At 36.6% G+C, this 13,074-nt stretch overlaps 1 protein-coding gene across 1 annotated transcript in view; it reads right to left on the bottom strand.

Moving 5' to 3' along the window:
- Nucleotides 1–13,074, bottom strand: part of LOC140155240 (uncharacterized) — an 85,398-nt gene that overhangs the window by 42,890 nt on the left and 29,434 nt on the right. Inside the window, 2 exon segments of the mRNA XM_072177994.1 lie at nt 11,813–12,085; nt 12,791–12,924. Coding sequence (XP_072034095.1) covers nt 11,813–12,085; nt 12,791–12,924 — 407 coding nt within the window.

Below are 13,074 nucleotides of genomic sequence, written 5' to 3'. Positions count from 1 at the left end.
GTTTTCAATATTATTGTATACATTCAATTGCTTTAAACATAAAGTTCCGGGTATCGAAAGCATAAAGAAAAGGGCAACTTCTTTATACATACGCAGGGGGTGTCTGAAGGGGGATTTTCCCCCTCAGAAGTTGGAAAATGAAGGTCCAATTGAAGCCATTTAGCTCCATTTGGTGGACGATTTTGACATTATTATTGTGTAAAATTTTAATAAGATAAAGTTCCGAAATGTGTGAAAATGAAGGCACAATCAAAGCCATTTGTGGACCATTATTCACTATTACTGTAGGCCTAATCATTAAGTTATTACTTAAAACAATATAGGCCTAAAGTGTACGGGTGTCCAAAACGGTGATTTTTTTACGCATACGTAGGTGTGTCAGAGGAGGAAATTTTGCAAAATGAAGGTCCACTTAGAAGCCATTTGGTGCATCATTTTTACACCATTTATATCATTGCTTTAAACCAAAAAGGCCCGAACTCAATTTGCAAAATTTTGGATGTTCCACTAGTCCGCTGACCATGCTGACACTTTGTAAGACATGAGACACATAATTAGGCCTACTAAAGCATGCATGGATTGATGTCAGCATTGACATTGACTTCGTCTTAATCATGTTTAAAATACTGACTTTGGTTACATGTGACGGGCCCTGCATAGGCCTACCAGAGCTTTAAATCAGCTGGCTCGCAGTCGCAGTATTATGATTTTCACATATACTTTTGGGCCGAGGACCTACCTTCAAGCAATGCCTATAAACCTACGCCTATTAGCCTTCGATCGACCCGACTGTGCAGTTTTTAGGCACGGGCCTACTCAATTACGCGCAATTTAACCTTTCTCTTCTCTTTTCTCGCTTTCCTCTTCTCTTTTCTCCTTTTCTCTTTCTCTCCTTTCCCTTTTCTCATTTTTACGGGGCGCGCGCCCCGTCTTTCCTACTTTTGCTATTTTTACGGGGGCGCGCGCCCCCTCCGCCCCCCTCTGGATCCGCACCTGTTTATGATAGGGGTGACAATAGCTTGTTTCAAGGAGTTGGGAAAAGTGCCAGACTTTAGTGATATGTTAATAACTGTAGTTAAGGTGGGAATGATTGATGACATGCATTGCTTGAGTAGCCAGGTTGGAATAACGTCAAGAGAACAATTCTTATTTGGTAACTTGCATATAATTTTTCTGACAATTTCTTCCTCTACCAAATTAAATTCTTGCATTGACTGTATTTGATTGAGTTCTTGAACTTCGCCCATATAAAAAAATAAGGTAGCGGATGCCTACCCGGTGCTGATCCGCAAGGTATCCGATACCTTGTGGATGTCATTTTTAAAGACATCCAATGGCACCCGCTAGCAGATTAGTTTTCGGATGCCTCAAAGTTCAGAGGTGGGAGCTACCGGGTAGGTATCCGGTACCTTAACAAGTTATCCAAAAAGGCACCCGCTAACTTAGTCAATAAAAGGGAGGCATCCGAAAGGTATCCACTAACTTAGTCAATAAAAGGAGGCATCCAAAAGGTATCCGCTAAGGTCACATGATCACCAACTGCCATTTCAAATTTGCTGTTGGATTCATGCAACAAGCTGTTCTCTTGAATGGTGGTGTTTTGGTCTCTTCACACAAATCATTCATTCTTTATGGAGAATTTTATACTACAGATGACTACAATGACTATATATACATGTAGATGCACAGGTAAATTAAAGATTTGCAGAGTTGCATTTCAAGCAGTAAATGTTATAAGCTTATCAACTGCATGTACATGTGCACAGGCTGCTGAATTTTGCGGTATGCACTTGCAAGTATCCAAAATTAGTTTTCTGTGATAACCTTGCTTCTAGCCACTGCAAATTGGATTCATATCATTGGCAATTACTTATACATGTCTAAAAGGTTGGGGATCGGAGGTATAATGGTACAATACAAGTATATAGCATGTGGCGTACCTCTGGGCCCAGCTAGGTTGGCACTTATAGGAATCTGAAACATTGTTAAACTAAATTGTACAGGCCTAATTGGATTTTAGTTTTGCATTTTACTTTGTGTTATCATGTCATTATGTACAATTTATGCTTGGGACTCAAAATCATTTAGTGTAACTGTTCAGGAATTCATTGTGTTTTACAGATTTTGTGTTAAAGTAAATTCCAATGTACTTTACAGTAAAAACTGCACCGCGATAATAAAGCTCACATGTTCGTCAGTTTGTTGTATCCACGTTAGGGGCTGTGCAATAATTATGAGATTTTTGGCGAGTCGAAAGGGGCGGGGGGGGGGGGAAGCAATTTTTGGCCATCCGAGGGGGGGCAAGCAATTTTGCTACACATTCATGGGGCGTGCCTTTTAAATAAAACACTCTAAAAAGGCTTAGGAAAACCGTACGGAAACGCTTTAATATGCACATTTTCTTGCTCACTGCACTCGCAACATATATCTAGACCATTTAAAGTTTGCAAATTGGGATCCTAAAAATTTGGCATGTGTAAAGGGGGGCAAGGATTTTTTGGATAGCCGAGAGGGGGAGCAAAAATTTTTTAGCGGGCCGAGAGGGGGGGGCAAGCAATTTTTGGTGAGCCGATCAGAAATTTTACCCCCCGGGGGGGCTCATAATTATTGCACAATCAATGTATTGCCTCATTTACATGAATGAACTTCCACAAGAATGTTGTCAAGGGACTGTGCAATAATAATGAGCCCTGGGGGAGGCGTAAAATTGGGGGGCACTGGGAGATATTTTTGGAGAGCCGAAAGGGGGGGTGGCAAGCAAATTTTGGCCATCCGAGAGGGGGGACAAACGATTTTTGGCACACATTCACATGGGGCACCTTTAAAAGAAAACGCTCTAAAAGGTTTAGGAAAACAGTACAGAAACGCTTAAATATGCAATTTTCCTGCTCGCTGTGCTCACAACATGTATCTAGACCATTTAAGGTTTGTAAATTGGGATCCCAAAAACTTGGCATGCACAAGGGGGGGGTCAAAGAATTTTTGGCGGACCGAGAGGAGGGGCAAGCGATTTTTGGCAGGCCGAGAGGGGGGAAAGCGATTTTTGGCGAGCCGTTCGGAAATTTTACACCCCGGGGGGCTCATAATTATTGCACAGCCCCTAAATATATGCCGACCGCGAGTGCGGTTTGTTGAAAACCATTGATGCCAATTGTAATGTGCCAAATGACATCGGGTACTTATCCGGTGGTTCCAAAAAAAGCCATCGGATAGTTATCCGGTAAGCGTCCACTAAAGGTTCTCAAAAGTTTTCCACAAAAGGAACCCGAAAGGCACCCGGTACTTATCCCATTGCTATTCACAATGCCATGGAGGCATCCGATAGGCACCCGATACTTATCCGGTACTTACCCGATGGCTATTCACAATACCATGTAGGCACCCGATAGGCACCCGATACTTATCTGGTACTTACCCGATGGCTATTCACAAGTGACCAGATACCATGGAGGCATCCACTAAAAGGTATCGGGTGCTTACCCGGTATCTACCTAATTTGCATGTCATTTTAGCCGGTGCTTACCCGGTGAGTAGCGGATAGGTATCCGCAAAGTTGTGTTTTTTCGGTATGTATTTGGATGTTATTACCATTTTTGTCCAGATTATTTCGGATTTTGACAATCTTGTTTTTGAAGAAGTCGGCAAACGAATCGCTAAGTTCTTTGTATGAGTCACATGATGGTAGAACTTTGGCACCCTTATTGAGAAGTTTATTTATAATTTGAAAAACCTGTTTGTTGTCAGCGGCTGCTAGTTGTTCATTATAATAAGATTTCTTGGCTTTACTGATATAGATCTGAACAGACTTGTCTATTAAACTCATCTGACCAAAAAGCAGTTATCACAATAATATGGCAGCGAGACAAAGCCATACAAGCACGTTTGAAATATATAATGATATAAAAACGAGAAAGAAAAAAATAAAGGGAAAAAAACGGGGAAAAAATAATAATAATGAAAGAAGAAAACAAAATAAAAGAAATAAAGAAATATGAAATATATAGAAAGGAAAGAAGAAAGAATGAAAGAAAGAAAGACAGAAAGAAAAAGAAAATATGTAGGCCTACTTCTACATGCTTTAGGCTATTTTAGCATGTGTCTAGTGTCTTCATGGGTGTTACCATATTATAGGAGAGGGGGGCTTGGGAGTTATGATCAGGCAGATTGTTTTTGCTGCCAATGGCGGCAATGTTTTTTTTTGGCCGCCGAAGTGGCGAAGTTGTCTTTTTTTTTCATTTTTAATATAGAATTTCTTAGTTAATTTAACACATTTTTTCATTATATTTAATATCCTGTTAAGTTTGAAGTCCATAAATATACAAAATCCTCTTCAAAATCTAAATTTTTTGTTTTTCAGCTTAGAAACATATTTTGATCCAATGGCCTCCATCCCATTCCCTAAAGCCTTCCTTTCTTCCTGAATCCATGACTCAAGACTGGTACTTTGCTTCTACAATCTGTGCTCATGCAAGGTGTGTGATTTGAATGTAACTTATGATGTATTCTTCCTCTACTCCCTACTCCAGAAAAATACAGAACTATTTTTTTTTTAAATAAAAGAAATATTATCCTGTTATGCCACATGAAACATAGCTAAATCCTTATCCTAAGTAGCGATTAAAGTCAAATTTTAATATTTAGCCAGTTTAGGGATCTGGAATGAGCGTTTTGAGCGTTTCTAGAGTATTTTGTGGGGACATGAGAGCACATCAGACATATCGAATTGCATTCTGAATACGAAGAATGTCTTTCTGATATCAAATAATTTTCATTTTTGAAATTCACGATATAATACAAATTTGATGACAAATTTATATTAAAATTTGATATTTTTCACATTTTTTATAACAGTCCTCAAAGTAAATTTTATAATTCTAATGATATATTCTTAAAGTGTATGTAGCTGGGAGGAAAAGCAGACGATCAATTGAAAATTTTGACCTTTCATATTGAAGATACGGATTTTTTTCCCAAAAAGATTTAATTCTTTTTGGTGTTTGGGGAAAAAATTCATATCTTCAATACGAAAGGTCAAAATTTTCAATTGATCGTCAGCTTTTCATCCCACTTGTAACACTTTAAGTATAAATCATCAGCTTTATAAAGTTTACTTTGAGTACTGTTAAATATCAAAAATATCAATTTTTAATCATTTGCCATAAAATGTGTATTACAGTGATAATTTCAAAAAATCAAAATTATTTGATATCAGAAGGACATTCTTTGTATTCAGAATGCAAATTTTCGATATGTCTGATGTGCTCTAATGTCCCAAAATAAATACTATCCAAACATTCATACCCCATCCCTTAAGGTTTTTGTTGTGGAAATGGACATTGACACTACAAGTACTGGCATAGGGGTTAGGCCTACTGTTTAACATTTTAAAAAGGCACGAGGTAACTTATTATTAGGGCTAATTAAGTATTATTTTCTTTATTTTGAAACAAGTGGTCACAGCCCAATATCAACAGTACATTTTGGAACTGCGGATTTAATTTTATTGCAATTATGGTTGATTTTATACATTGATAATAATGCAGGGGTGTTCTAAGCCCGGTAAGAAAGTAGCAAATGAATGTAATTAAAATGTCATCTAACAGAGAAAATGTCAAATAAAAATAAAATAATTAAACATTTAGGCCTACATGTAGCAATTCTCAATTTTGGATGCAAGTGGGAAACAGTACACTCAAAATCAATTGTTGAAGGCCTTTATCATTTCATTGCTACACCAAAATTGTGCTGCAAGGCATAAAACAATAAGAGGAATATAACTTAAAATATGTTTGAGAAAGGGAAATTCTTGTCAAGCATATTTCAATAATTGTAATATCACATTTAGTTCAATCTGATATCATTATCAAATAATTGGTAGATAACTACAATTTAATACAACATTGGCAATTTTTTTTAAATCCCGCAAGAAAAACAACAAACGGTTTTGTCAATTTGTAATATTAAAAACTATAAAGTTACAACAATTTTTTTTTTTTTATTTCAGTATTCAAGCATGTTACAAATTATAATAAAATTATTTGATTACTATCATGTACTAGTATGTGTGTCCATAGACCTGTATCTGTCTGTCTGGTACATACTTGGTACATGAATATTTTGCTTGTACATGTTCATATAAACAGAATCTCAAACTTAAATCTCAACTTTCTCATAGATCAGGACACAGTTCTTTGACCACAGAATGTTTGAACATTCATAAAATGACCTTTGAATGTATTGAGCACAAAAACTCATACTCTGCAATTTGGGGTCAAATTTGAGCTCCAATTGGTTACATTTGGCATTGAGAGTGTTGGGTCCCCGGGTTGGGTCATTGTGATCATTAAAATAAACATGGAACATGCATGGAACAACATTTGCCAGGAAAGACCTTGGTGCCAAGACATTCATATGTCCTTGCATATTTTAAACTGTATATACCATCTGGTATAGGCTACTGGGCAGACAGAATTTGGAAGTAAAAACATTTATTTTAAACCAAGGAAGAATGAACTTTCATGGATATTTTAGATTTGGTTTAAAAATTTCATCTGATACTTTTATGTACGGTTTTAAACTATTTCAATAAAGCAGAATAGCCTAAAAGTTCAGAATAATTAAAATGTAAGCACACAAATAATGTCAAATCTACTAAAGTAAAAAATATTGGCATGCATGAACTTTTTAAGCCTATATATTATTAACTTGTCCATTTGAACCCCAGGATTTGAACACAGACTGCAGAAGACAAGTAACTTTATTTAATTTAGTAAACAACAGGAATTGAAAACTTATTACTGGTAGGCCCTATTACAATATAAAGCCAGAAATGAAATTAGGGTTTTCTGTGATAAATAATTTGGTAAAACACATGGCTTCATTTACTTCACAACCATAGCTCTTGCATAGGTCGGGGGGCACAAGTTTCATAGTGTAGGCCTACATATATACACATATGCGCGATCGGAGATTTCAATGGTGCATCAATGTTAAAACAACATTGAAATTCAATTTCAAAGTTGAAACAACGTACATTGATTCCACATAACATCAACATGTGCCTGCATTTTCCATTAATCCACTCTGCAGCTTTTATGCATGAATATTAATGATCTGATTTGCATATTTTGCGTACATTTTCATTAATCCACTCTGCAGTTTAATTGCAAAGGCCGATGAACTTCAAAGGGGGAGTCACTCCCACTTCGCAGGTGACGCGTATGTAGGGCTGTTAAGACCCCACTTTTCAACGTCGCTGTCACCCAAAGACCCCATATTGTTTTTTGAACACATGCTCTGTCACCCAAAGACCTCTTATTTTTCAATTTGAACAGCAACTTTCATTTATCACTGATATTTTTTACTTATTTTGAAAAAACAAAGCTACATGCCTGGGCTACATGAAGCCATTTTGAGCTAGAAATTCAATGTGCAAGGTTTCTGTGTGACATACTGTTTCAGCTTTCACCCAAAGACTCCATTTTTAAAGGTCATGTTCTCACCCAACGACCCCATATTTTTTACATTTTGCTCTCACCGAATGCCCAAAATCAAGCTCTCACCAATTGACCCCATATTTTTTCTCTCATTGAATGCCCCTTACTGTGAAAGTGCCTACAACTACATGTATATCCATTTCAATTGAATGTCAGATAAACTGCTCTTAGTTACACATAGCAAAATATTAAATTAAACAGCACTGAAAACTAAAGTATAACAAGAAGAGTCCTTAAAAAGGACAAGCTCACGTGTAGGAAGACAGGTATAAAGCAATATTGTGAATATGAAGTAGGAGATGAATGTTAGGAATAACTACTTATTTACTGTGCAAAAGGTAAAAATCACCTAAAGTACAAAAAGATATGAAAGACTTTACAGATACGACTGAGCTTAAATGTTTTATGAATTAGTTGGTGAACATTACTATATTTTCTTTGCATGATAGAATTGCGGCAAATTGTAAGAAGGCAGTTGGTTTGGTTTGCAATTTAGCATATAATATGGCAACTACAAATATTTTGGAAAAACACGATAAATGAAAAAAATTCAAATATAATTGCTTACATATACTACTTCTAAATACATGCTTTTTGAAGATCTAATGTTTTTTCTGTTAGACATTTTGTTTGAATATTTTCTGCATGAAGATCACAAACCAGACGATCACAAAGGGCTTGATTGGGAAAATCTCCAAAATCTGAACGTAAATAATTGGTCAAATGTTGCTGGATCCGTTGGAGCAGTCAAACTCTTTAAAAGTTTGTATACCGTTGGCCCAACAAGGCTGAAGTGAGAGCTGCTACTTTCTTATCATTTACAACACTGTTAACTATAAGACATTGTTTGAAACGTTCCACATTAAGATTTCCAGTCTTCCACTGAACTATCAAATTGTACCATTTTTCCTATGTATCCAGCCATGATGTACTCAGTACATGAACAATACTATACAAGTCTTTAGGCCTTAAAACCTCTTGGTACCAAACAAAATTGGTTGTCAAGTGTAGGTTGTACAATAATACTGTGTTTTAATCTAACAACTACAAGCCAGCTAGAAAGAGAGTGAGTTCTGCCTATAAGGTCATCCATTAAGTTCAATGAATTGGGCCAAGTTCACTAGCTAATGGATTTAACCATAGATATTACGCCGCCCGAGTGCAGCGCCCAGTTCCAGCAAAGACCTTTAACTGCTGCAGTATTGTGTTTCGACACCTGAAGTAGTTCGATTAAATCAGCTAAATTATACCCATGTTAATCATGTCAAACTCATAGAAATGATTCATTGCATACTTATTTAGTGTTTTTCAATACATTATACATAATTTCAACAACATTTTAAAAGAAACCAGCCATTTTAAACTAACTAGAAAACTGAGCCAATCACTGGCTCCAATAGTTTTCATTTCTTGGAAGCACAATCAGCAACTCTGCACAACTAACTCTGCACACACAGTACACATTTTTAAAAGAGCTAACGTATACATTTCTGTGCAAGAGACGGGGTCATATTTTAACCAGCCTCTTCCCTAAACTTGAGTGTTATGATTTTAACTTTTCAAATGCTAGCCATATTTTAAGGTACTGTTCAGGAGGGTCGGGTCTAAGTCAGCCCATCCTCACTGCGTGAGAAAAAACTAGTGGCAAATCTAAATTGATGAACTCAGTTGGAAGCTAGAGAGGTATATTCATCTCACCTCAGAGCAAAAAACCAAAAACTTCAATGAAAAGGCAAGTTCACTACCATAAAACTTTATATATAGCTAAAAACTGGTTTCAAATTGACCTATATCTCCAATTTCTTGAAATAAATGAAGAATGGTGGTCAGAAAAGGTAGTCAGAAAAGGTAGTCAGAAAAGGTGGTCAGGTTATGGAAACACCCATGAATGGTGGATTTTGTTCTCAACTTTTTGATATAAAAATATTTGATCATGTAGTGTTGAATTTTTTGATTTTCATATTTCAGCAAGTTCCATGCTTTTTGTTTTTTGCCCGTTTTTTTTACATTCAATTAAATCTAACAGCAACAATGAATATAGAAATCAGTAGAAATCAATTCAGAAGAAATGGGCATATTTGTTAAGTTTGAAATTCACATGTTAATATAAAACTGACTATTTTTATATTTATATTAAGAAAAATAATAAGGTCTAAAATCAGTGAAATCAGTATCAGTATTTAATATCATTTTTGTACTGGTTTAAAACCAGTAAAAACATGTTGCAAGCTTATGACTATGAGACACAAGGCTGAAATGATAGCCAGTTGAAAATCCTAGAGTGAATGAGAATTTATATGTGCTGTAGGATAAATAAAGCAGATTCTGTAGAAGACACAAAACTCCAATACTTGCAATAGAGGACCGACTGGTCAAGGTTATAGACTATATCAGACATGGTCTATGGGGTTATGTAATAGTGTATCTCGGTTTACACCTCACCTTGTTCACTGGTCTTTTCTATTTATAAATTATGAAGTGTAAATTTATGTGGCATAATATATTTTTGCAAATTTCTGTTCTTGAAACCAAAAGGCTTCTTCAATCATTACATATAGACTGTAGAAATACAGTCTATGCTTCAGAGTGCAAGCACAAAACTTGTTGAAAATTACACTGAACAAAAGGAACAAAAACATGTTTTGGGGGTTTGTTTTGTTTTACTAGTTAATTTCGTTAAATAATAAAGTTAATCAATTAACTTATTATGCATTCATTTATATTTTATGATTTAATTTCATAGGCCTATATGTATTTTTATTTTTAAAACATGCACCACATACTGCGCGCTGATCAATGGTCTGCAACAGGATGTGTTTTTGTTATTATGTGTTACCATGCCAGTGAAATTTTAGTATAAAAAATCCCAAGAAGCTAGCTAAATCACAAAGAAAAAAAACTAAGTGAATATTAAATAACTATCAAAATCCCTGCTAAATCCAATAAATCTGAACATAGACTCTATTTCTATACGGTCTATGATCTGAATTGGAGCAAAAGACAGACATTCTATGATCTGAATGGGAGCAAAGGGGGGCACTCCCACTTTGGAGGTGACACCGTATAGGGTGTCACCTAAAACTCTGCATTTAAGCACAACTCTCACACCCCCGGGTTCACACCCAAAGACCTCTTTTTCAATTTGTTTAGCAACTTTCATTAATCACTGATTTTGTTACTTATTTTGAAATAACAAAGCCATCATGTTCAAGACATTCTTATGCATTACCCTCTACAGTCTATATGTTCTCATGTTCTCACCCAAATCTCCCCCTAAACCATCCATCTCTCACCCAATGACCCCATATTTTTTTACATTTTGCTCAGGCTCGATTTTGCTCAATTTTTGACAGGCCGAGGGGGGGGGGGGGCAAGCATTTATTGCACAGCCCTTAATACTGCAACACCAAGCCATTTCATTTTGAAGTAACCCCCAGGTCAAAATCATAATGAGGGTCCATTCAGATGAGTCTAAATCAAACTATAGTAATTCCAGCAGGTAAATTGTATCAATTCCGACTGTAAATTTCAGCCCTAATTTTTGATATCCAAATTCAAACATCAAAATTCCAGCAGGTAAATCAATAAATTGTACAAATTCCGGTTTTAGGTGTTTTGCTAGGGTTGAATTCCGGCTGTCCATTTTGGATGTGTCTAAATTGAAATATCAAAATTCCAGCAGGTAAATTTGTAAATTGCACAAATTCCGGTTGTGTCTTCCATGGGGTTTTGCTGAGGGTTGAATTCCGGTTGTCAATTTGACCCCCAATTCCAGAAGTGTCTTCCATGGGGGGGGGGGCGGAATTCATCTGGAATATTCCGGCAGGAGCTGGAACCCTATGGAAGACATTTACATTTACTTGAATTCCGGCTGGCCATATTACCACAATTCCGGCAGGGTCTTCCATGGGGTTTTCCTGACATGTGAATTCCGGCTGTCAATTTAGCCCCGAATTCCGGAAGTGTCTTCCATAGGGGGGGTGCGGAATACATCTGGAATAGCCCATTCCGCTTCAGTCAAATTTCCGTTGCTCCCCTTCATCATTTGTGAATATGACTTGGTCATTGTCTGTCACGTTTTTTGGAATTATGTACCATGCAGAGATAGCAAGCCATTTTCATTAAAATGCCTTGAAGTGGTTATAGGACTATTAAGAAGGTTCCTTTTATTACGAATTTTAAACACGTAGTGATTAAAGGATGCAGTATAAATGAAACATTAAGAAAACATTACGACATGGTATACATCTCTTTCAATTGATTTAGGCATATCAAACACAACACAACAGCTTTGACAAGATCTACTATTCACTGACCCGTGTGTTCTACCATCTCCAACACATCATCATCAGATCCTCCAAATCCATCCCAATTGGCAGAAACAGTATCAACCGACAACTGGTAGTCGAGATCACGGCCTATTAAGTCTCCGTCATATACAATGCCTGGAATTAACGGTTTCCGATATACAGTGACACCATCTGACCTCTGAATCATTGTAAAGCCGATCAGATTTGTAGCTTTAACAACAGTGTAATATGTCTCGCCATCCGTCATCATTATACTATCTGAGCTGACTGCAGTTCTCGCTGTTAATTGTGAGGTAAATAAGAACAAAGGATAATTTCGAAATGCATGATCTTAGATGTCGATTTCGTGAAAAATATGAGCCTGTTAATCGTGGGAATTAGAATTAAGAACAAATGATAAGTTCGAAATGCATTATATTAGAGTGTTACAATTTTTCATTTAGTGGCTCTATAGTAGTCTATACTGATAATTGAGCACAGACCCGCCCACAGCTAATAATAAAATAACGATTTCGTTAAAATATGAGTCTCTGTCCATCACGCATCAAGTTTGAGTTTATATCCCAAAACACCATATAAATCATGCAATTTTCGATAGCATTGTCATCTATATAGCCTACGTGCATTATTTCGCTTCCCAACCAAACCTAGGTTACGCGCCTCAGAAGTGGTGCCAAGCTCTTTTAAAAATGATCCCGTTCCGTTTAGTGAGTGGAACTGGGATTTATATTTAAAAGTCCTCTTGCCTGACTGACCAAGTCCAATATTTTAGAAGAATGGGGTTACTTTGATTAGCCTGGTTGGAAAGTTCAGGAAGAGCAATCCATCTGCCGGCAATAAAGGAGTTAATAATGATCTCTTGCGGTTAGATCTGGGAACCTTCCAGGAAGGTAAAACAGATCAGTTGCTTCGGTCTAGAGCATGAGGAGTAGATGAGGATAAAGTTAGGTTGGACTTTGAAAGTTCATACGTTTGCAAACTCACTTCCAACATTGATCCAAGGCTGATATACCTGCCCATCTATTCTAAATGCTGCCCATTCATATTCAGCAGCTGGACATGGTTCACCGGAGAAATCCCAGGATGCACTTAGGTGGTCCAAAGATGTCTGGAAATCCCTGAAACAAACATCACGAAAGAAAAATACAAGATAGGTTTGCATACAATTGATTAAGAGTTGAGTCGGTTAAGGGAAGGTTAATAATTTCATTAATCAAACTTTTAAATACAAGAATGCAAACAAAACGGGAAACAAAAGCAGTGGCAGA

Source organism: Amphiura filiformis, chromosome 6 (assembly GCF_039555335.1).
Source record: "Amphiura filiformis chromosome 6, Afil_fr2py, whole genome shotgun sequence".
Taxonomy (NCBI): domain Eukaryota; kingdom Metazoa; phylum Echinodermata; class Ophiuroidea; order Amphilepidida; family Amphiuridae; genus Amphiura; species Amphiura filiformis.
This window is presented reverse-complemented; position numbering and strand designations above follow the sequence as displayed.